Source organism: Ostrinia nubilalis, chromosome 9 (assembly GCF_963855985.1).
Source record: "Ostrinia nubilalis chromosome 9, ilOstNubi1.1, whole genome shotgun sequence".
NCBI classification, from domain to species: domain Eukaryota; kingdom Metazoa; phylum Arthropoda; class Insecta; order Lepidoptera; family Crambidae; genus Ostrinia; species Ostrinia nubilalis.
The window spans coordinates 15732256-15758932 of record NC_087096.1 but is presented as its reverse complement, the minus strand read 5'-3'; the positions used below and the strand labels follow the sequence as shown (position 1 = coordinate 15758932).

General features: G+C 37.7%; 1 protein-coding gene across 1 annotated transcript in view; it reads right to left on the bottom strand.

Annotated features, from left to right (window-relative positions):
• The window catches only part of LOC135074733 (probable cytochrome P450 9f2), a 28706-nt gene extending 8454 nt beyond the window's left edge, over positions 1–20252 (bottom strand). The window contains exons 1-5 of the mRNA XM_063969102.1: positions 19974–20252; positions 18199–18362; positions 17610–17726; positions 16898–17103; positions 16222–16357 (exon numbers count right to left, since the gene is read on the bottom strand). Coding sequence (XP_063825172.1) covers positions 16222–16357; positions 16898–17103; positions 17610–17726; positions 18199–18362; positions 19974–20182 — 832 coding nt within the window. The 5' untranslated portion in view covers positions 20183–20252. The remainder of the gene's footprint in view (positions 1–16221; positions 16358–16897; positions 17104–17609; positions 17727–18198; positions 18363–19973) is intronic.
• Positions 20253–26677: the final 6425 nt, after the last annotated feature.

Below are 26677 nucleotides of genomic sequence, written 5' to 3'. Positions count from 1 at the left end.
GGGAGACCCGATCATATGCTTTACTCATATCCAACATTATTCCTATGGCATATTTATTTGTGTTTATTATATTTAAAATATCATTTACGTATTTATAAACGGCTGTAATAGTAGATCTTTCTTTTCGAAAGCCATGCTGACTATCATTGAAAACATTGTATTTTTTACAAAAAGATTGAAGGCGGATGGCCATTGCGGTTTCAAAAATTTTAGAAAAGGTCGACAAAAGGGCTATTGGGCGAAAGTTTTCGGGTTCTTTGGCATTAATTTTTTTAGGAACAGGTTTTACTACGGTTATTTTTAATAAATCAGGAAACGTGGCTTGTTCAAAAGATTGGTTAATTAAATATGTAAGTGGTTCAACTAGCTCCTCTCTACAGTACTAATTAATGTAGGTGGAAGTTCATCAATACCATAACTTGACTTGTTTTTTAATTTTTTAATAATGTTTGTTACCTCAAGTGTAGTGACTGGTCTGAGATACATGGTGTTATTAATTGGTTGTACTACAGGGCGGCCTTCGGGAATCCTAACCTCATTATCACGCGATCCCACTGAAACGAAATATTTGTTGAAAGTATTTGCGACCAAATAGGGGTCTTTTAAGTTATCTCCGTTGTATTTTAACTGTATGTTTTTATGTATTTTTTTATTTCTTTTATTAGTTCGCTCTTTTATAATTTGCCACATGGCTTTAGTTATGTTTTTTGATGTTTTTATTCTACTAATATACTGATTTTTCTTCGATGTATTTACTGCAACTTTTAAGAGTTTTACATATTTTTTATAATAATTATTTAATGTATTGCTATTTATTTGTGATATTAATACTTTAAGAAGACGCTTATTTTTACACGATACTTTTATACCCTTAGTTAACCAAGGTTTTATTTTATTTTTAACTAATGTATTTTTCTTAGGAATTACAGAATCAAGTAGAGTAGTTAATTGATCAAGAAACATTTTATAGTTTTCATTTATATTTTTGTCAGCAGTAATAATATTATTCCAATTTATTGCCAATAGTTTTTCTTTAAATAACGCTAAGCTTTTTGGGTTAAATTTTCTTTTGTATACATAGTGTTCCTGATTATCAGGTAAAAGGCCTAATTTATTTAAAGTGATTGAGATACCTCTGTGGTCTGAAAGCCCATACTCTTTAACATCAACATTCATACAGCTTGCATCAAAGTTAGTAAATATAGCATCCAGGCAAGTGGAGCTTGTGGCCGTTACTCTTGTAGGTTCTTTTACATTCTGATGAAAATTAAAACTCTTAAATAAATTAACCATATTTTTAGCTTCTGCTGTTCTGCCAAGAAAGTTTACATTTAAATCACCCCCTATAGTTATATTTTTCTTTAAATATTTAGTAGTTAATAGTTTTAATAAATGTTCTAGTTGTGTATTAAATAAAGTTACTTCTCTTTTACTATTTGGCCAGTATAAAACTATTAATATTGTATTTAGACTAGGAAATTCAATTGCACACAATTCCATAATATATTCTATAGACAATAACTTAATGTCATCTAATTCAATAAAATCTATTTTATCCTTAATAAATATGCAAACACCTCCACCCTCACGATTGCTCCTGGCGAATTGACTAGCAAGGGTGTAGCCTTCCAGAGATAGCAGGTCAGTTTTAGCCGTAGTGATCCATGTTTCAGTGAAGCAAAGTACAGACAAATCAAATTCTTCAGTAAGGGCCTCTAATAAATGAAATTTATTCTTTATGCTTCTTATGTTTTGGTATAAAATTGTAAGTTTTCCGTCATTAGCGGCGAAAGGAATGTTTCGCAGCTCTCCCTCCTGATTTTACTGTATTATGTGTAGATGAACTTCTGGAATCGACTCGAGTACTAGCATTTTCTATAGAGTTTGTATTTTCAATGCTAGGATTGTTCTTGAGTTCCATTGACGTTTTAGGTGGTTTAGATGTTAATTGTGGCTGCTGATTTACATTTCGGAAGTTATCTCTTTCTTGTCTTCTTTTTTGTAGGCCATTTTCGTCCAAATACATCGATAGCCATAATCCGGTATTTTTGAAGTATTTCACACATGTTAGGAGGTGTTTTGTTATTTGTTTGCTTAGTAATTCAATTTTGAGAGGTCGTCGATTTCCGCGTTTCCCTATGCGACTTATTTCTTCGATATATCCAGTTAGGTCTACGCCTGCTATGTCATAAAACACGTTCAGGGCTCGCTCGTGTAACTCATAGTCAGTCTCGTACCGGGTTTCATTTAGTCCGTACAGGACTACCGTCTTATTTTGAATGATGGGATCAGGCGCGGCGCTCGGTGGTCTTGCGGCGGTCACACTGGCGTATGTTGGTTGGGATAACTTGTTCTTATTTACACTGCATGTCTCATTTTGTTCATTTTCTTTCAATTCCTGCCGAAGTTGCATGTTTTCCTTTTCCAGCTCGCTAATTCGTTTTGTATTGTTATCTGTAGTTTTTCGTAAGGCTTTCAGTTCTGTTTCGAAGGATGAATGTTGGTTGGTCATATTGTGTATACACGTTTGTAGTAATTTTATTGTATCCGAAAGCTCACGGTCCCGGGCTTCCTGTTTTACTGCTTGTGCAGATATCTGAGCCCGCAACTCTCTAAGCTCAGACAACAGAATCGCCTCCGTAGTAGTATTTTGCGTCGAATGTAACATGGTATCCCCGTTGGGAGGGGTGTCATCCAGAACTAGTGAATCCTCATTTTGTGTCATAGAAATTTTACGTCTTAACGTTACATTATTATTGTCCGTATAGAAATTGTCTGGCTCTCTGACTGGTGTATTTGTATTATCTTGCCTTGGTTGGTTCGACTTACATTTCGGACATTTCCAAGATAATTTGCGTTCTGCGCTCATTAAATAAAATATCTTTTCAGATACATTAACACACAGTATATCATATTTCTCTTTACAAAGCGAACAGGTCAAAAACTGTCTATTTGTTATTTCAGCGAAACAGGCTGCACATTTGGCCATCTTGCGGAGATTGCACAAACTTAGACGAAAAAATTTATGCGTGTCTATAAAGTTATGCTTTTCTTAGCAGGGTGCTTGCGTTTACTTCACTATTTAGTACATAACGATGTCGCTAGGTGGCTTTTTGATGACTGAAGAGAATTATCTTTTTTTCACTTTTTAGGTTATGCGAATTTGTAATTGTCCAAAATGTTACATTATAAACACATCACGATCCTGTATTTAAAGTTTAATTTTCATAGCACTTCTTCATTCAAGACTATTCCTTGTTCATTTGGTTTAAATACACTTTTCGGCGAAACGTTCACTGAGTATTTCTATATCAATTATCACTGTAAGTACAATATAGTTTCTTTAGATAACACTCTCACACATATAATTCATGTTGTTTTATAGTTTAGTAACACTCACACGACGAATTTACGTAATTAAACATTTTATTTTTGCTAAAATAATCAGAGCTATTGTTTTCGTGGCTACTAGCGCCACCCACTTTAGTAGTCTTACATTTTTTTATGACAATTTTGTGAGCGCTATTATAATAGCTAATGCAAATAAGAGAATTTTGTCTTTAACTTAGACATTGCAAAAGTTAATTGGCTTGGCTAAGAACTACGGACGTCTGTTAGAGGAAATTTTGAATCCTACTACTTGAAAGGATGAACAGTTTACGTAATTATTTTAATGACAGAAAAAAGAAATATGAGACTGTTTTGGTAAATGAAAATTCCTTTTAAATGTTGGTAGTGAGTGCACTTGTTGACGCAAAACCGATGCTGAAACTAAGTATAGTTTGGCGGATCATTTCAATATCAATTCCAATTGTAAAAGTTGTGGTCAATCATCAGTCATACCTCTGTGTTTAGAGCGAACATAAACAAAAATGTTGATGAGATTGACGCTGTTATAGAAGTGTTAGTGATTGATGATGCATAGCAGACTTCACTGACAATAGACGATTTGACACCATTCCCCATGAAATGACCTGTAAATTACCGTTTTTGATCGCATTGTAATTAAGAAAAGTAGTTTGATTAAATTCACAAAATAGTGACGTCACTTGCTTGTCGTGCCATACAAGATCTATGGGAGTTTGATTTAACAGTTTTTAAAAGTACGTCAATTGACTGGTGGTGTCAACACGTCTATTGGTCAAAACTTCACGTAACTGCAATTTCTCACGGTTTGGAATACTGACATTCTATAAATTTCCTGGCCAGAATATTTTCGAGAGCCACGAAGATGACGGACACAGGTGAATACCAGTTATTTCTAATTTTACAGAGGATAGTTTCTGGCTTTTAGAGTTGCCTTTCGATTTAAATTTTTTGAATAACTTGACACCTGGCGAGCTTAAGGCCGTGGGTTCGATTCCCGCCTTAGGCGGTTCTATATTATCAAGTGATAAAAAAAATATATACAGGGGATGTTTAGATAAACTAATATTTTATAATGCGAATAGCTTTCCGCCGAGGGTTCGCCCGCGTGGAATTTTGTTTGTCACAGTTGTTTGTTTTGTATGTCCTTCCCCGGGACTCAATCTCTATGCCAAATTTCATCAAAATCGGTTCAGTGGTTTAAGAGTGAAAGAAAGTATACAGAGTTACTTTCGCATTTATAATATTAATATATAAATTAAACTGGGGGCCAAGTACCGGGTGTTTAAAAGAGCCTTTTTTTAATTCACAACGCCAAAGGTGAAATCGTTTTTAGTAATTTGTCGCCTAGTCCAATAACACTTAAAGCAAATGTTTTAATAGCTACTTCAATGCTTTTTGGAGCATGTCCAATATGTCATGTAAATCGAATTGTAAAAGACCCCTCGGCTATGGATACTCTCGATAGAGCTGATATTATGACTAAGCCCGGACTTAGTTCCGACACGTTCTGGTTAGTTAGATAAGCTGTATACTCTTTTGTGAAATTATCGCGATTGTATTGCTATAAATCTGACTGAGATAGGACGTAGGTACACGTGCAGTCTTTGATGTCAGGATGAAAAATAATGTACAAATACCACCATTACCTACCACTTATCTCATTACAAAAGGGAAAAGGGTTCAGAAATCCATAGATGACTAACTTGATCCATAGCTGCTTATCAATATTATTCAGGACTCTTAAATCATATTTAGGTCAGATCTTGATGATAAAGAGAAAAGTCTTTAATGTTCTGTAGCAGTCACTTACTTTAGTCGATGAATGACAACTTCCATGAGTTGGAGACACTAGCTGTGGTGTGTGTGCTAAAAAAAAGGTGTATTTATCTTTTAGGACTTAAAAGTTTCTACCGGTTATGCTGCCTTAAGAACCACGTTAAAAAAAAAAAGAGAAAAAAAAAAAATAGTTCCGCGAATAGTCCAAATACCAAAATTTAGTCATAGAATCTGACGACAACCCATCCAAACATCATAATTTCTTCAAATAGCAGATACAGTAAGGTTGATACCAAATTATTTTTAGTGGTCCCACGTACAGCTAGATGGCAAATATGTTGCGCTAATCGTGATGAAATTGAGCATCACAGACATTCAGAAACACATAATATAAGAACACTGTAATTGTACCTATTGGTTTCAAAAACTTGGAAAATTTGTAGAGAAGAAAATTATGTTAAGGCCTTAGAAATACATAATTCTGACGAAAGTACCTTTAGTGTAATCATAAATCGTGACCATAATTCATTATTTGCCAGATTACGGTTACAAATGGATATAATTGGATATAATATTAACGTTTTGACATGTTCTTATAAACTTACTAACTTTCACATGGCAGTCATGGCAAGATACACTGTAATTAAATTGATTATGTACTAACATTTAATGGACGTGTATTTATGTGAAATAAAAATTTAGATTTAAAAAGAGAAGTTTCCAATATATTCGATATGAGAAGTTTTGAGAAAATTATAAAGTAAAACGATTAATATCTAAATTTCATGCAAATATCCGTTATTGGTTATAAAATAAGTCATTACGAATAATATAGATCAGGTGAAAATGTATAAGTACTTACCTACAAGATAACATTTGTTACTGTTTAATATGAAGAATATAGTTTCTAAAATGCATTATTAATGTTAAAACACTTGTTAACAAGTTGTCATAGAATTGTTTATCATTCTACTATATAATATGCTCCACATTGTTTTGAAAAGTAATATTAATGATTTTAGAATAAATCCTTATTAGACGTGAATGCCGGGAGGCATCACGGTGTCGGATGGCCGAATGTAATGATTTTAGAATTTATATTGTATTTTATACGATTATTGGTTACTTTTAAATAGTTATCGCAACAATTTTAGTATTTTTATTGTATTTTAGAAGAACCCAAAAACCCATTATTAAATTAAAATACTTTATTTGATTACTTCCTAGGCATTTTGCAGACATTAGAATGATTTTAGAATTTATTGTGTATTACATCCAATTATTTCATATTTATTATTTAATTTAATTATTTTAGATTTTTATTGTATACATTTTAGTATTTTAAAAATTAAAAAACAGCTAATTATGAAATAAGTATTGCATTTGACTAGTTCCGGGGCATGCCATCGATAAGTCGTTTTGAACCGGTCGACTTTCACTCATGGAAGGGGAAGTTACCTAATCGCTGGCATGCCGCTGGACAGTCAGTTCGATTTGAGCGTTCAAAGCAAGAGGTACTATTAAGATGACGTCATAATGTCGGAATTGTGTAAATCAGTGGTGCTGAAATCGACGGTCCCTACGTATAAAAACGTATCTGAAAACGGTCAATTTTACAGGAGAGCGGTTTGAAAGTTTAAACATGTGTAGCTCGCGTTTTAATTATCATACATTGATGAAATTTGGTATGATAGTTTTATATGAGGTATATTTTATAAAACATGAAGAATTATCAAAAAATTATCACAATAAGTGTATTATTTGTCATTTACTCACTTATACAACGGAAAGTTTCTAATTACAAATTACGTAAGTGGTACTTACTAACTTTTACGTCGGAGTAATATATTTGTTAAAATTATTAACTGCCACATAAGTAGTTGTACACGGGAACAAAGTTCAGCTACTATTGACAGTAACTCTCTGTACGAGTCAACTCGCACATTTTTATTACTAATTAATTTATTGTTAACTTGCATTTTATTCATGCACTTTGGCCAGCTACGCCTGACCTACATTTGGGACTTTGGTAGTTCTAACATTTTTATAATCAGTGCAATAAAGCATTCGGCAGGTAATACACGTCTCTCAATAAATCCCATCAAGCGGTTGATACGGCGTAGTTGTATGACATCTTGACATCAGTTTTACTTTGACACCACATCTTACACTCTCACTCTAGGCCCATAGTCCTGCTCGACGAGGCATAACAGCGTCCCGCCTCGTTTCCCAGATAGTTGCATTTTGGAGGCACTCAATACCTTAAGATTCTTCCTTATCTAAGGGGTCTTTTGACTGAAGAATACTTGTAGAACCGGTAAATTTTCTTTATCAATAGTGCCGGCCAAGTTTGACAGCATGGCATCGAGTAGGAAGATCCACATGGCTCTTTTTTGAGTTCGATCTTGTGGAACATTGAATACAACTGGATACTAAATGGAACCCTTTTCAAAGCATGGATATTTCAAGGTATCTGTCATGCAGATTGTTTCATCATTACAAGAATATCCTCATAAATAAATAAATAACTTTCACAGCGAGGCGGCTTGCCTGGGCGCCACAGACAGCATTACGGTCGCCCAAGGCCAGGGACTACATATATTTAAAGGCATCCCTGACACCTTCACTTGACGCCCACACCACTGTCAGAACTAAGGCCCAGATAAAATATCTAAGAGTTATCCTGTTAATCACCAGTGGCGCCAAGTAGTGAGCGCAAATACGGTGACCTTATGTATATAGCCAGTGGCAGCTCGCACTTTTTCCAATCCGTCGCCGTGCGAATGGAAGACAGCTTGCTTCCCTAATTTGGAGGTCCGAAAACTCTCATGTCGGAAGGCTATGGAGATACGCTATCTATACTGGTACCCTCAAAAGCATGATTCTGTCCCATCTAAGGCATCACCCTCATAGGAAAGGGTAACGCTGCCCATCTTCTAAGACCTTAACAGGCCCAGAAAGTCTACAGGGCTACATCGTCGTCTTTAACGCAGCGTGAAGAACGAGGTGAAAGCTCCGCCATAGGAGGACAGAGAGGCCGTTTGACGTGAGACTCGCTAGACTGTGCTGTAGTCTAATAGTTGATAAACCACCTCGCCGTGGGCTGTGGCTAAGTTGGGTACCTTATTCGCACTCGTGCTGAAGTTTAAGGTCTAGCGATCGCACCATGACTGGGCACGGATCCTTCGAGTCCTACCTATATTGCGGTGGCTAGGAGCATACGACACACCATATTCTTGCGGGATAGCATAGTCAAAGCTATGTGGACGGGAACAAAAGTTGGGTGGTAATGAAGCACATATATCTGAGAAGACAAGGTGCCACAAGAAGCTGCAGTACAATAGCGCGACTACGAACCAAGTGCGGGTGCATTTTAATTCGCTCCAGGGAAGGTGACAGTATGATTGCCTCCTATCTTCCTTCCTCGGTAATGGCCAGCGTAACGGGGGCGTGAGGCCGCACGGAAGGCATTGCATAGATAGGCCACCACCACCGTCTGCTGACGGTGAGTGTGTGTACGGAAAAGCTGTGTACTTCCAGTTGCTCTCGTCCCAACTGTCGCCGTGTAGGTGGGAGATCTTTGTCCGGAATCTCAAAGTTAGCACTTATAGAGAGTGACGGGGCACCAGGGTATTTTTAGTGGGTATATGTTCATCCTTCTGACGGGTATATGTTTGCAATATCATGTAATAGTAAATTCTAAATGCAGTTAATTTAAACTTTTGTTTGTAAGTGTTACCTGCTTATCTTTATTTCTGAATGCCTTAATATGCTTAATAAATAAATAAAATAAATTTTACGATTTTTTACTTATATCATGTATTATAAAGTAGCATAGGAGAAGAACTTGGTTGCGTTGAGTCTAATAAATGACCCTAGATACTTCAGTCGTGTTGTATATCATATTTTATATTGTTTTGTCTTCACTTTTGTGTCCACGAAATATGGCCAAAATACAATTTCTCAGCGTAAAACACCGTTACTGGCACTAACTTATAGATAAAAAACAAACTTTTCCAAAGTAAAACATTTATAGTGGCAGTTACGGCTAGAAGATTCTTGAATTTTCCGACGTAAAAATAAGTAAGTGCCACCTACTTATAATAGTAACTTCAATTTTCCCGAGTAAAACAACGCAACTACGTTATGCCTACAGTTAACTGATTAATTTACCGTTGGTTTAATGTTGACTGAAATAAATTAGGTCAGAAATCATAATAATACCTATTTCCTTCATAAATTACGTATCAATTTACTCGATCTGCGCGGATGAAAGTGGCAGTTGCGGGGCTGGGCGCGCGGATTAAGGCGTGCGGTCCAACGTAAAATTTCTTAACTCCCACTAATGCAATTTTACTGCGGAAATCGTTCTAATTTTGTAGTTGCGGGATTTGTTTTTTGACGTTTTAAGGTTCAATTTGAATAAAAACTGTATGTTTTTTTAACTGAGCCGAAACTGTTGGGTGCTCTGAAGGTTTTGCAAACTAAAACGGCAAATCACGGAACTGGTAGATACTGAACTATACGTAGGGACCGTCGAAATACAAGTTAGAACAACCTACAAGAGTGTTTCATTTCAAAAGCTTCAAAGTGACGCTGTACTGTTTGATGGTATTGTCTGACAGTGACGCGAGCATTAATTGGAGAGCATTTGATGGTGCGCCGCGGCGTGCGAACGCCGCCCGCAGAGCCTCGCGGCACCCAGGGTAAGTTTTGGATGCAGCGGATGGTGCTTCCTGAAAGCGGATTGGAGCAGATACTTATGTGGGTTCAGAAAAATAATTTTTGAATCGAGAATACTATGCAGGAGGGGAAACCAAGGCTGGGATGGCCAGTACGGGAAAACTAAGATACCAGTAGCTTTGTCGTCTATGACTTTTCGTATGACTTTCAAAATCAATGAAAATGGTGGAAATGCGTAAAAAAACTTCGAATGCCAATTAATTGTAAATGCGTCGATTGCGACAGCATCTGGATCTGGTTTCCAAGATGTAAATATTTCGCATTTGGTGTTGTTGCGAGAGGCGAACAAATCGATTTCTGGACAGCCAAAACTATGTACTATTGACTGATAAGCTTCGTCACATAGTTCCCACTCCGTGTCGGGGTTGATCTTTTTTGACTCAGCATCGGCAAAATTATCTTTAGTATTGACGTATGATGCGTACAAATGGACCGGGCTAAACTATTTAAATGCGGGAATTGGATACCGCCCTGGCGGTTAATATAACTGATCGCTGTGGTGTTATCTACCCGCAGTAATATAGCACAGTGATCCATTTCCGCAACAAGACTTTTTAATCCTAGAAATACTGCAAGAAGTTCCAAATAGTTAATATGGTATTCTAATTCCGCAAGCTTCCATCGCCCGTTAACCTTTTTCCCGTCACAGACCGCTCCCCAGCCTGTACGGGAAGCGTCCGTGAATATTTCTTTTTTATAATTAAGTGTTCGCATTGGACAAAACGTTGTTGAAATATTGTCACGCCACCAGTCTAGATCTTCTAAGATTAGTGAGGGAAGCTGGATCTTGGCTTCATAATTATCGTTATGATTTAACAAAGCTAGAAATTTCTGGCGTTCTAAAGCTTTTGTGTATGTGAATCCATACCTAGCTGCGGGGCAAGCTGCAATTAGAATACCTATTAACTGTGCAAACTCCCGTATTGTACATTTTGGAAGTTTTGAGAACTTTTGGACCATTTGGGCGATATGCAAACGCTTTTCTGGTGGCAATGATATCGAAAAATGTTTTGTATCATATACAAAACCTAAAAACGTGCAAACTTGTGAAGGCGCTAAAGCGCTCTTCTCGTAGTTCACTACAAACCCGAGACACTCCAAAAGTGATAGGGTTGTTCGTACATTATCAATACATTGTTCGATATTATCGCCGATACATAATATATCGTCGAGATATATAACAGATTTATGTCCTTGTTGTCTAAGGTATGCAATAACCTCTCTCATTATTTTGGTAAAAACCCTGGGTGCCACAGATAAGCCGTAGGGCATAGCGGTAAACTCATAAGTACATAAATTAGTTGAATTCGGAGCTTGGAAATTAAATCTTAAATATTTTCGATCGTCTTCGCTTATTGGGATTAAGAGATAAGCCTCTTTTAGATCTATTTTAGCTATAAACCCGCCTTGAGGTATAAGTTTTAGAGCGGTCCTATAATCCTCCATTTTAAAGTGGGTACTTGTAATAAATTTATTTAAGCATTTTAAATTTAATATGAATCGCTTTGTGCCATTTGGCTTAGGGGCTAAGAATATATTAGATATGTATTGGCCCTGAACTGGAATACATTGTGAAACAGCTCCTAATTCAATTAATTTATCAATTGCCTCAGCCATCTCGAGTCTTTCTTCCGGAGTGAAGTTAGACTTGGGGACAATATTTTGCGTCACTTCCTGACAAAAGGGTATAGAATACCCGTATTTTATCCAATCTAAGACAGTTTGGTTGTTTGTTATACGAGACCAACAATGGAAGAATAATTTAATTCGGCCTGCGTGTACCTGATCTACTGTGGCGGTGCACGGGGTCGGGGCTGGTTGTAGCCCTTCAGCTGATTCGAAGTCGAAGCAGGGTAAGTCCGCCTGGGAGGAGCTGCTGGTCGCTGGCCCCTGTAGCCCTGACCTCCCCGCCCCCCCCTGTTCGACGGGTACCGAGGAGGTCCTGACCAGTTTCCCTGAGGAGTAGGGCGACTAACAGTTGACGGAACGTTCGCTGGTTTTTGATTCGTCAATGGTTTCCTTATTTGGGAACCTTGTCGTTCAATTGCCTTACTGGCTTTAATCTTTTCAGATAGTGAATTGCCGAATAATGTGTCATCTCGCTCAGAGTCTTGTATGACATGTAAAAAGTTCTTTTCCAAGCTGGGTGTAATCAATTTGATTCTATCCTTTGTTAGGGCGTAATGTAAATCGGTTAAGATGCGGCAGCCGTCGCTCAAATACTTTAAGGCTTGTATTTTGTTATCGGAACACAACAAGGTATCCATTGCTCTGTTTATTGCCGAGGTACCCGCTCCGAGCTGTTGTTGAAAACCGATAAACTTTTTATCGCGTCCTCTTACCACGTCTGACACTGCAGCGGATATTTCGGCGTTTAACTTAGGCGCCTGCAGTAGCTTACAGTTGCTAGGAATTAAGTAATCCTTTTCTTTGAAAAGAGTTTCCTTCTGGTCTTTTGGTAGGCCTTTTTTTAAAAGCGGAGTCCATAAGTTAGCTAAACTGTCGTGTATTTGATTTCCAAAATCGGGGACGTCAGATGTTGAAGCTCCCAAGGCAGAAAGAATTTCAGCATCAAGTGTAATTTCAGGAGTTATATTCTGAGCAGCCACCTCTGGCGTGACTGCGGTGTCTGTTAACACAGATTGTTCCGTTTGGATTTCATCGAAACCAGTGGATGGATCTGGGATGCTAGCAGTCGGTTCTGCTTCATTTGGTTGAACGATATTAATCGTATCTAAAACAACGATTTTAGTTTAAGAATAAATTTTGTGAAAATAAAACGAATAAAAAAAAATTAAAAGTTAAGGTAGGTAATTTTTGTAATGCAAATTAATCGACATAGTTAAATTATTATTTAATATAATTTTTATAGAAAAAATGTGTATTGTATTGTCCCGCAGACAATAGGGGGTAGACAACACGCATCTATCTAAGAATGCATGTAATTTCTACGAATATGACCACTAAATATGATCCACAATTAGCCCGCAGCTAAGGTAAGTGCCCCCTACTTCGGTATATTAAGGCTCTTACGACTTTAACATTTTATTTAAAAATAACCAAGCATGATATCAGTATCAAAGCTTTTGTATGCTAAACTTTGGTCTTTTGACAGTAAGTTAATACATAATTTATAGTTATATAGTTTGAACTTTTTTTTATATTAATTGTTCTGCGGACCTCTTGTTTGGATCCTGTTTCGTGACAAAATTTTGCTCTGTTTCTAAGTTCGTGAACTCATGTCCCCTATTTCGGGATAAGGTTTTATGCATACAGTTAGGATATTTTAATAATGATTAAGGGTTTAATAAATTTAAAAACGATAATAAAAATTTACAATAAAATAATTATGTGAAATTGACGATATTACTTACCTATAATATTCATAAGAAATAATGTGTCTAGTATAATATTTTGATTTGTTAATTCTAACAATATGTGAAAATATTTATATAACCATTAGAAATATAGAGGGGGGACTTAACGCCCCCCCCCCCCTCGTACCCATAAAATTTTGATTTGTTATTTCTAGCGATATGTGAAAATATTTATATAACCATTAGAAATGTGGGGGGGACTTACCCCCCCCCCTCCCTTCGTACCCATAAAATTTTGATTTGTAACACCCCCCCCCCTTCTCCCCATAATCCCACCCCTGGAGCTGTTTCAAGTGAGGGTAGCCCCCCCCCCCTGAAAATAACCCCAGATACGCTAATGACTCATAATAAAAGTAAGTAATTAATTAATAATAATATCTTAGGTAAGTAAGTATTAAAAACTAAAAAATATGTCGATTTCTTTGATGGTGTGTGTCATAAAAGTACCTAACACCATACATTTATATATCACGAACTTGGAAAAAAGTAACAATAATACGGTTCCTTGTTTCGTGATACTGATTATTCCAAATTCCCCAGGTAAAATTCATGGATTATTGTCAAAATGTGTCAATTAACTATTATCTATCCCATATACAATACAAATAAACAAAGATAAATAAAACAAATCGAAATAAAATCAAAATTATGCTGGTACTACTTATGCTAATTTATCTTAAAATTGGTCATATATGTGAACTTCAAACTCGTGTCATATAAATTCTAGTGAACAAAACATATACCGAATTTAGGTCACGAGAAACTTAAATAAATGCACTATTTGTTTCATAACTTACATTTAAATTATCATAAATAATTATTTAAAAACCAAGCATCAAAATGTTATCCATAATATCCTTGAATCGGTAGTGTCACGAAATAGGGGACACACGAAAAATAATATGTACGCTATTTCGTGAGTCAATTAATCGCAATTTTAAAGGAATTCTACGTTTTCATATAACTTTTTTCTAAGCCAAATCAATTGTCAAGGAACACATGAAACCACTATTACAAGTTTTATTTAAATGGACGTTCCTTCGCCTTTTTATAAGCTTAAGAAGTTGGAGCGCTAACCTTACGGTGAGAGCAACCTTTGCAAGCCGCACAGCTGTTTTTGGCTCTCTGAGAGTTTGAAGCTTCGTATTACTCTCATTTTTGGCGCCACAATGTTGGTACTTGGTTTTTTAGATAGCTTAAATAATAGAGTTTTTGCAGTAATAAAGAATTTTTATAAATAATATTCCATTTGCTTATTATTTGAGCTAGAAAAAAAACTTACGAACTTACGTACTATCACGAACTTGTAGCCGTTTACCTTAATTATGATATCGCGATTGACCCGCAGTCAATCTCGATTTAGTTGTAAATGTTAAGATTTTTCATGATTATAAAAATATAAATATCATCATTTAAAGTGGGTAAGTATACTATGCAATGTAATTATTAACGTACTGTTATGATTATTTTAGCTTGTAAAAGTTTCAAATGAACTACATCACAGTATTTAAAAAAAAATCGTTAAAATACAAACACTATTCAATAATGATAGGTAGGTAGAAGGTACCTGTATTTTCCTCATCGTCTGACGAATCTATACAGCGTATTCGTCGGCGTTTTACTTGTTCTTCTTTCTCCAATAACTTCCTAATCTTTTTTTCGTAGCGTTGTAATTTCTCTTGTGCACTGCGCTTCGGCATTTTTGCGGCGCGTGCGCACGTTGCCTCGCACGAAAAAGGAATGAGAACCTGGGCGCTAACGGCCGAACGAGTGAACCGAACGAATGATGTTTTTTAAGTCAATTGAGATACTCTCTAAAGTCGTGCGATGTTGCCTGTAGGATAAAGGGACTACTTTGTAAATAATTATATCAAAGAATGAAGCGACGAAATATAATAAAATAATTGCCTTGATGAACATAGGTTTTTTACTCCTTGTCCGTAAGTTATACCTCCTATCACACATTCATTATTTGAGTTGTATCTACTAAGTCCGCCGAACCAACTATTTCCACAAATTTTAAGGCTACCTATGTCATTGTAATGATCTTCAAAATACCTACCTACATACATACACTTGGTGGAAAATGAACAACCAATTATCGGCCGTTTGGTGTAGTGGTTCAGAACGGACTACTATGCCGAGAGGTCCCGGGTTCGATTCCCGGCCGAACAGAAATTGAAATGATGAATTTTAATTTCTGTGACGGGTCTGGTTGTGACTATGTATAATATTTATGTCTTCATCATCATCATTTCAGCCACAGGACGTCCACTGCTGAACATAGGCCTCCCCCAATGACTTCCACATCGCACGGTTGGTAGCGGCCTGCATCCAGCGCCTTCCCGCTACCTTTATCAGGTCGTCGGTCCACCTTGTGGGTGGACGTCCCACGCTGCGTTTTCCGGTACGTGGCCTCCATTCCAGAACCTTGCTGCCCCATCGGCCGTCAGTTCTGCGTACTATGTAATATTTATGTATTTAAAAAAAAAAAAAGTATTTAAGTAGTATATCCGTTAAGCTAGCACCCATAACACAAGCATTAAGTTGCTTACTTTGGGGCTAGCTGGCGCTGTGTGAAATTGTCCAAAGATAAAAAATAAAAAAAATATATATATTCTAAACTAGCGGCTGCCCGCGACTTCGTACGCGAGGACCTCGTTTGGTTTTACCTCCGTTAGATATCATGTTAATCAATGACGATAGATGGCGCTTTTTAGACACGCCTTATTTATTTATTGAAATTTATTTGTCACATATCGTCATAAATTATAGCCTATATGTTAATCTACGTTATAAACAATAATACTGTAAAGTTTCAACAAAATCTGTTCAGTAGTTTTTGCGTGAAAGAGTAACAAACATCCAGACATCCAAACATCATGACATCCAGACATCCAAACTTTTGCCTATATAGGCATATAATATTATAGTAGGAAGTAGGATGGTAGGATACCTTTGGAAGCTTCCATCAATAGCTGGATCATGTCAGGGCGCGTCACATTGTTCTTTCTTCTGAACTCCATAGTACTGGATACTAAATTCATGTAGAATTTCGTTACTTTCGTATGCGACATGGTAAATCTTAGTTTCTGAAAGTTATTAACGGGTTATACATATTATTACTTCACTGGCATTGTTTTAGAAGCGATAGCAAGCTTATCGAAATTGTGGGTCAGTTCTCCAATGTAAAAAAAAGATGTTTATTTACACTATATTCATTGATAACAGCTTCTTAGAAATTGTAAGATTTATTCTGCGTTTATCAGTGTTTTTACTCAATATTATACAAACAAAAGGGTCAATTGATAAGTGATTCTAAGAAAATAATCCAGATTTATTATTTCATAAGTTGCTCGTCCAAGGAAAAGTCGACGGAACCCGATCGCGTGGCAGGTCACCAATGCGCTGGACCGACCAAGTGAAATCGGCAGTGGGAGACGGCGTATATAACTGCACCAGACAGTCTGCCAACAGAGAGAGATAACGAGAGATCGTGCGGAGAGTTGTATCCGCCTCTACAACCGATGTGAACAACGCCTCAACGTGACCACGACCGCTCTGCCAAGAGCGTAACGAATAAGAAGAAGAAGTTGCTCATAAGTATAAAGAAAGCCAAGCATCAAGGTTACCTTAGTCAGACCAGGGAATTGACTGCAGAAGAACTGGTATACCCTTTGCAGGGTGCTGAACTTGAAAAGACCTTGCCCCATAGTCAAGAATTCGTTGTCTCTGTCCTTCAATGAGTTCACTTCCAACCCAAAGGCGGTAGAAGCGGCGATGTCAGTGGTGAAGCGGTGCATGACGTCATCAACGTCTACATCTTTGCCATTTTGATCTAAAACAAAAGCAATCCATTGCTGTAACAAACAACGTCCTTGGTCTAGTGGTGAGTTTGGATTTTCTTGATTCTAAGGTCCTGGATTTGCTTCCGAGATGAGACGCATAGCTACATTAATGATAATAAATACATCTAATACTAAGCAAAGCTTTTATGAAACATCGATTGAAATTACTGCCGTAACTGTTTCCAGATTCTGGTACATTGCTCTTCAAATACCAGGCTTGCTTCAACTTGTATAATTATTGCCATTGAATAGGGTAAATAAACTAGTGTGGTTTATGATTAGGATATAGTTAATAACTACATCTAGTTAATACAAATCCAGAGAGGGCGTCATCATCATCATCTCAGCCATAGGACGTCCATTTCTGAACACAGGCCTCCCCCAATGCTTTCCATGTTGCCCAGTTGGTAGCGGCCTGCGTTCAGCGCCTTCCTGCTACCTTTATGATGTCGTCGGTCCACCAGAGAGGGTGTGATCATGCGAAAAGAAGACGTACCTTTGAGATAGTCCACGATGTTCTTACTGATTACTTGCATGAACGGCATCATCTGCCTCAGTTTGGAGCCGGTGAAGGCTGGACTCAGCGTGGTTCTCATTTCTCGCCACTTGTTACCTGGAAATATAGGATTCGAGATTCAAGACTTCGGTTATTATGGTTGACAAGTCCTGTACTCATGTTCTCCAAAAAACTAATACTTTAAGCCGGGAACTGCTCTTCCAACTGAGTTACTTAGACACTGGATGAACCCGTCGAAATTTTCAAGTGTAAGGCTGGTTTTAGAATCGCGCTTACTGCTCGCTGATCGTCGGCGCTGACAAATCAAAATGTATGTAATTGAAGGGAACGTTCCTGAGTGACGCTGATCGCTCGGCGCCGACGCATACATTTCGGCTATCAGCGCTGACGGTCAGCGTGCGTCAGCGTGATTCTAAAACCAGCCTAATACGCTGTTACGGCCGCGTTCGCCGCGGGTTCAAACCTGCCTTAGGCAGTTCGATTTTTTCAAGTTGTTTATTTAAAATTTAGTTTGAGAAGCGACTCTAATCGCTAAGAAATTTTAATTACGAAAAAACTAATAGTTTACCTTTCATCATAATCAAACTTTCTCCGAACAAGGGTTCCATCTCCTCGCTGAAGAATTCCTTGTGATCGGGGAAGTGGTCGAAGTCTTTGATGGTGATCGTCTTCATCAGCTCTGGATCACGCATCAGGATTACGGGAGTAATACCCTCGATGTAGCCCACATACCTAAGACAAGAATAAGAAATTAAGCGTTTTACACAAGTGCTTATCAAAATGGCCGCTGGGGCAGGAAAGTTCTTGAGTGGCGACCACGAGCCGGAAGACGTAGCATGGGTAGGCCTCCCACTAGGTGGACCGACGATCTGGTGAAGGTCGCGGGATGTGCCTGGATGCGAGCGGCGCAGGACCGGTCTTTGTGGAAATCCTTGGGGTAGGCCTTTGTCCAGCAGTGGACGTCTTTCGGCTAAAACGAACGAACTTATCAAAATAGTTAATGGTTATTTTCACGAAATGGTTATGGTCACAAACGATGCTTGTTTAAGTGAAGCAGCAAATCTAACGCACAGCGTTGAATAGAGCTCTGTGATTGGTTCGTGTGTCATCCTGTGCGTGCACGCGCATTGTGAGACCTCATAGAAATGTTTGTGAATACGGTCATATATCTTGTCTTAACGGTTACTTCAACCTTTGTTTGACACCTGTCATCCGCTTTGCAACGGAGGGAAGTCAACCGTTAGCTTGGAACTCACGCTCACACACATGTTCTTTTGATTACATTTGTTGCAGATCCAATGAAAGTTTAACTTTCTCCCGATGCAAACTTGGTTCTTCATGTCTTCTTGAGTTTTATTGGCGATTGAGTTATAGATCCTAGCTTCCCTTTCATCATCATCAGATCTTTTAATTTCCACTGCTGGACCATGTCTTTTACCAGGGGCAAATGTAGGAGACAGGCTACACCCCACGCTGGCCAGACGAGTTAGAAAGACCTGATATTTGCAAATGTTTTCCTTTTGTCTAGGTGATCACATGTATGGGATAGGTTGAATATTAACTAAACTCGAATGATACGGCATAACAGAAGAATCCGTAATGATATTGACTTTATCCCGACCTTGCCAAATTGTCGTCGCAATTGAAAAGTATACTACATTCTGGAGGTCACATTAGGCACAATGGAGACAAAAGCACCTGACACATTACAAAAATACACATTATGTATGGCTATCTCAATGTGATATTTTAATTTCTGGTGAAGGTATTTTTCTATACTATACATATAAAGTTAAATTATTTAATAAAGCTGTTGCCCGCGGCTTCACCCGCGTGAAATTCAGTTTGTCACAGATCGTCGAAATTATAGCCTATATGTTATTCTGGGTTATAAACAATATTACTGTAAAATTTCATCAAAATCCGTTCAATACTTTTTGTGTGAAAGAGTAACAAACATCCAGACGTCCAGACATCCAAACTTTCGCATTATAATATTAGTAGGATAATAGATTAAAAAAATATTAAAACAGCACCATTGTATATAGTACAGTCACCTTGGGTAACTTTGAACAGTAAAAAATCATTCATTAGATCATTAATTTTTTACCATTCAAAACGTAAATACAAAGTTACTCATGGAACAAAAACACTGCTCAATTTGGCGTCATAAAAAAGAAGAACAAGTACAAATTAGGACTTAAAACATGTTTATCTCGAATGCCTAGACTCTTGCGCACAATATGAATCAGAAATATAAGGTCATAGGTTAATAAAATAATCCGTTTGGCTCCTATACCTCTAACTTTTCCAACGGAGGTTAAATCAACAACTACCACATACCTTTCTCCAGGAAAAGCTTTATATACCGCATACAGGTCATCAATAAAATGCTTCCTCAACACTATACTATTGAACGCATTCCCAAAAAAGGGGACACCGGGCAAGAACTTCACATCTCTCTCCTTAAAATAGTTGTGAATCTTCTTATAAACATATAAATAGTATCCGATTAGGGTTGTTATAATGAATATCAATATTTCGGTTATCATGACGAGCGGGTTAGTTCGCAAGCTGCAGAACACTGTATGGACAGTGCACGCACAGCGAAACAGGTATAGACTAGGGAGGGGGCAAGGTTATCGATATTAATACCTACTTAATTTTCTTTTTATAAGCGAGAAGAATGAGATTATCTACAGTGTTTAGAAAATGATGTGAGTGACGTACATATAGACCAGACAAAACAAAAGACAAGCTGTGCATAACAAATTAGTAGTATATGCATGCATGCATATTAAAAGTTCTTTTTAGGGTTCCGTAGTCCTGACAAGGAACCCTTAGGTACGATGCCCATTGACCGGCGCGCGGGTGGAGCGCGTCGGAGCGCACTTACACGGCCGTAAAGAAAATAGTATTTTATCAGTTCTTAGAGTCGTAATTGTTTACAACTGATTAACTGAAATTTCAATCCGGACGAACATGAATGACAGAAATGTCATAATATTCTGAAGTATATTGTGATAACGAAGGACAACTACGGAACCCTACACTGCGCAAGGTACGACACGCACTTGGCAGGGTTTTTTTTATGCATAACAAGGCAGGTATTTGTCCACAATCGCACCTGGTGTTAAGTGGATGCAGTCTAGGATATTCAGTATTTGTCACAGTCTTACTGCATAGAATGTTAATTTCGGTTTTCTCTCGTTTTTTTTAATAGACGCACGCTGGTAGTTATAAGGGTTAGTCCCAACGGCCCCGGTGGATCTGCCCCGTCAACGGGGCGGATGGGAAAAAGTGTTTCAACGACCCCGGTAGTCATAGTCTTAGCGTTCAACGGGGTGGATGGAACACATCAAGTGTCAACCACCCCGGTATATCGTTTAACGGGGCGGATGGATCAAATCAAGTTTCAACCACCCCGGTATATCACTAAACGTGAAAGATGACACAGATCTAAAAGGTTCCACCTCGGTATTGCATACCGAAAATAAAACCTGTTAATAAAATAATCAGTTTTATTTAACAGTCACTGTTTAAAAAATATACAGCATAAAAGTAAGTTTAATTGTCACACAATATAATGGTCATAAACCTATAGATTACGTTTAGAATCACAGATGCGCAGTTGCATTAATCAGTCAATATTATAAAAATCTAATAGTCTAATGTGAAAAAAGTCACTCTAAAATTGTTACAAAATATTATTATTTTAGAATCACAGATACGTAGTTACATTAATCAGTTGTTGATTAACAATAGAAGTAAGTTTTACTGTCACAAAATATTATGGTCATAAACTTAAAGATTACTTTTAGAATCACAGATGCACAATTGCATTAATCAGTCAATATTAATAGCACTTTAAATAGTCTAATGTGATAAAAAGTAACTCTAAAACTCCTCACTAACAAATAATAACAAGGAAATCTAAAATTGTTACAAAATATGATTATTTTAAGAATCACAGATACGTAGATACATAAATCAGGTGTTGATTAACAATAGTACTTAAACTACTACTTAAATAAATCATTAATAAGACTTCTGTAAACGATTACACTACTGAGATGCTGACAGATTTTCTACTTGTTTTGAAATCACTTCATAATAGGAGGCGTCGCTGAGCAGTGTGTTTAACAACTCTATGATATTCGGTTGCTTTTTTAAATTGTTTTATTAAGCTTTTTGTGCCACGCAAAGTTAAACTTACTTTTATTGTTAATCAAAAACTGATTAATGTAACTATGTATCTATAATTCATAAACAATGATATTTTGTAACAATTTTAGAGTTTGGTACTTTTCATTACATTAGACTAATACGAGGTGTTATTAATATTGACTGATTAATGCAATTGCGCATCTGTGATTCTAAAAGTAATCTTTAAGTTTATGACCATAATATTTTGTGACAGTTAAACTTACTTTTATTGTTAATCAACAACTGATTAATGTAACTACCTACGTTTCTGTGATTCTTAAATAATAATATTTTGTAACAATTTTAGAGTTACTTTTTATCACATTAGAGTGTTATTAATATTGACTGATTAATGCAATTGTGCATCTGTGATTCTAAACGTAATCTATATTTTATGACCATAATATTGTGTGACAATTAAACTTACTTTTATGCTGAAGATTTTTTAAACAGTGACTGTTAAATAATAACAGGTTTTATTTTCGGTATGCAATATCGAGGTGGAACCTTTTAGATCTGTGTCATCTTTCACGTTTTGTGATATACCGGGGTGGTTGAAACTTGATTTGATCCATCCGCCCCGTTAAACGATATACCGGGGTGGTTGACACTTGATGTGTTCCATCCACCCCGTTGAACGCTAAGACTATGACTACCGGGGTCGTTGAAACACTTTTTCCCATCCGCCCCGTTGCCGGGGCAGATCCACCGGGGCCGTTGGGACTAACCCAGTTATAATAGCTTTTCCAGCTTCACTGGGCAGAGTGGCGAGTACAGAAGGTACTCTAGCGGTTTCTCTCTCACGTCCTAAGGGACGTGCACGTCGTGCATCCGGTCGTGCTAAGGCACGACACAATAACTTTAAAAAAATTGTGAAGTAATATTGCCGTACGGCAAGCACGAAAAACTTTCGAGTTCGAATCTTTTGCGTATTCGAATCGCCATCAAAAGATTTAGTACGAAAACTACAACAGCGCCCTTGTGAACGTGACGATTAGTGAACTTAGTATGAGAAATGGTTGCACGAAACTTATTTTGAGAATCAAAATTGTCACGTTATCGTTAATTCGAAGGTTGAGTATCGAATTTCGTCGAATACGCAAACGATTCTGTAGTGTACCTAAATGTGCACACTGGCTCACCGTCACACCAAGCGTCTCACTGCGGCACGTCCGTACTCGCCGGCGTCTGCCGTACGACTGACTCGTCCCACTCGTAACGACGTCACGTGACTGCCTATCACTTGTGTACGTGAGACAGCGTATTGTATCTATCTAGTACGTAGATACAAACACTACATCCCTTCCTTGTTAATAAATTTTAATGAAAGTTTTTGTCAAGTAAATGTAAGGTTAATTATTGTAATAGAAGTATGGAAAAGATCGCTATACAGCGATAACACCGACTGAATTATTGTACTCATACGTCTCACTCTCTTTTTTTTTTTTTTAAATATCTATTATATATTACTTTAATAAACATCCAATTTCAGTTACGTTCAATTAATGCAAATAAGTTAATTTGAATTTAGTAAACAACAAGGCTACCTAACAGATCCGGGTTACATCCCATTTAAAGGATATCAGTTGCCTGAAAAAAAAAATACATCCAATTTAGTGGATATCATGGGTACATCCAATTTAATGGACATCATGGTACATCCAATTTATTGGATATCAGGGTACATCCAATTTAATGGATATCAGGGTACGTCCAATTTAATGGATATCAAGGGTACATCCAATTGAATGGATATCAGGGTACATCCAATTTAATGGATATCAGATATCAGGGTACGTCCAATTTAATGGATATCAGGTTACATCCAAATGAATGAATATCAGAGTACATTTAATTAAATAGATATCAGGGGTACGTCCAATTTAATGAATATCAGGGTACAGTCACCCTTCAACGAATCGCGAGCACATATTACCTTTTGAAACTATGTTACAGAATAATCTCGAGTTAGTGAAAATAATCTTTAACTGTTCGTCAGTAAAGTTCAAAATTATTCAGATCAAAGTTGTTTGACGATTTATCTTGTCAAGAAGATTATTATGATAAACTAAAACCTTCTTGTTGGTTCAACCTGCCGTTATTATTTCTATTAAATAAAAAAAACTATTGTCAATTGGCCAATGTCATCATTGCATTGCACTGATGGGATAGAAAAATATACAAGCAAAACCTTATTCGTTAGCAAACGTCATATTTATTTAAATGTTAGCAGCACTGTTTCTTGCACGGTTATGTTGGCAGGTTTGACTCTTACAGTACCTAGTGCAAGCGAAAACCGACACTAAGGTGACGAACCTTTTCATTCCGCGACTGTACATACAATTGAATGGATATCGGGGGTACGTCCAATTTAATTGATATCAGTGTACATCAAATTTAATGGATATCAGTGAAACCTACCAAGTCTATGTAAGACCACTTATGTACCTGGAATTACGCAAATAAAGAAATTTGATTTGATTTGATCCAATTGAATGGATATCAGGGTACATCCAATTTAATGGATATCAGTGTACATCCAATTGAATGGATATCAGGGTACATCCAATTTAATGGATATCACGGGTACATCCAATTGAATGGATATCAGGGTACATCCAATTTAATGGATATCAGGGTTTATCCAATTTAATGGATATCACGGGTGCATCCAATTTAACGGATATCAGTATATATCCAATTTAATGAGCATCAAGCGATGATCTCTTCTCTTGTCGGCGTCAGGAGTGAAAGTCAGTTCGATCCATCCTGCTATGATCATTATGGCTCTGCGGAAACGCGTCCAACGGTGATGTGCCGATTCGCCTCCAGGTGCCGCGCCCGTATTCCAGTTTAGTGCACGCGCTCACGACTGTCTGCACACGGCCATCCTGCGCGACATGCGTCCTCGTATGTTCCTTTGAAAAACTAAGAATAACAGTCAGTATCAGTCACAATTCCTAATAATTGCTACATTGAAGTCACTAAGACCATGTGGTAAATCATCATTACCAAAAATTACTTCAAAAATTGAATGAGTCCCAGGTATCACAATCGCGGTCCACATTTTGCTACCCTACCTCGGGAGGCCTAAGTCAATCAACCAATGACTTTATGATCTTAGCTACACACTGCCAGATCCTACTGCACCACCATTGAAAAAGTAAGTTACACACGAAATACCACTGTTACATTACTGGTGCTCACAATAACCAACGCCACAAAGGCCAATGCCACAAAGGCGAGTGCCACACAGGCGAGTACCACACAGTCGAGTGCCACACAGGCGAGTGCCACGCAGGCGAGTGCCACACAGGCGAGTGCCACACAGGCGAGTGCCACACAGGCGAGTGCCACACAGGCGATTGCCACACAGGCGAGTGCCACACAGGCGAGTGCCACACAGGCGATTGCCACACAGGCGAGTGCCACACAGGCGAGTGCCACACAGGCGATTGCCACACAGGCGAGTGCCACAAAGGCGAGTGCCACACAGGCGATTAACTCAGAACTCAGCGGCCAGAAGTATCTCACCTCAGAACATCTCCCTTTTCGCTCGCAGCTTGGTTGGCTTCCCATCAGACAGCGTAGATATCTTCGTTCACTTTGTATGCTTCATTCGATTCTCTTCAATCCTGACTCTCCATCTTATTTAAAAGATAAATTTCAGTACTTCCACTCCACTCACGATAGAAATCTTCGCTCTATTCAGACTCTTCAGCTTGCCACCCCTCATCATAGCACCGGCTTCATGTCCAACTCTTTCCTAGTCTCCGCTGTGCGGCTCTGGAACGGCCTTCCGGCCAAATTACGCAAGCCTTCTTCCAAATTTACTTTCAAAAGGGCTCTGCGCAAATATTTCAAGGAATGACCTTTTTCTCCATTTTCTCGCTATCTCAGACATGAGTGATGTGTACATTTATAATATTATTATATTTATGTATTTATGTGTATGTCTATTATATTTATTTGTATTATGTTATTTATTTTAATGTAATCTTATGTAAGTAGGTTTATTATCAAAAATGTAAATTTTTTTGCACCGCCTTACTCTTTCTACACGACCCGTGGTTGACTGGCAGAGAATGCCATCCAGCATTAAGTCCGCCACAGTGCATTGTTAGTTTGTGTGCTGAAGTTTAAATAAATAAATAAATATAGCACTACCGAATTCCAACTGGCTACTCAGAGCAAACACCACCCTCTACCAGAATACATTCACAATATTCTAGTACAGTCTCCCCTCTTAAGACCTTACTACTCAGCAAGATCCGACTAAACCACCTAGGAGTACCGTAGGTACTATTGCACCACACTATCCGGAGATACCACAGGCAAACACTTATTTCCACCGAGCTACGCTACGGCATCCTGGTACAGTCTCCAACCCAACGAATTGAGAACATCCAATCCAACTATTCTTCACTTACTATTTCAAAGGTACTGGGCCCTCAGGCATCTTCCTATCACGGTCATGTTGCATACTCAATACACGCTTGTTATTAGGAATCCCAAACACAAACTACGTTCTCCAAATCGCCTGCCAAGCGTGAAGACTTATGACAAAACCTTGCACCAAAGTGGAAGAGGCTGCTGGTCTATACCAGCAGCGGACCTCAAAGGTCTGTTGATGATGATGATAAGAGGATATAAATTATTGAATCGTTTAATGTAAATCCGCAGGTGCTCTTTACGCTCATTATTCTAGCGCTTAAGCAATGTTTATAGCTAATGTTTTATCAGTTTATTTCTAGTATAAATCATTTAATTGATAATTACCATATTTATCAGTAAATGAATTATAATTCCTAACGAAAATAACGTTCTTCTTAAACCAGAAA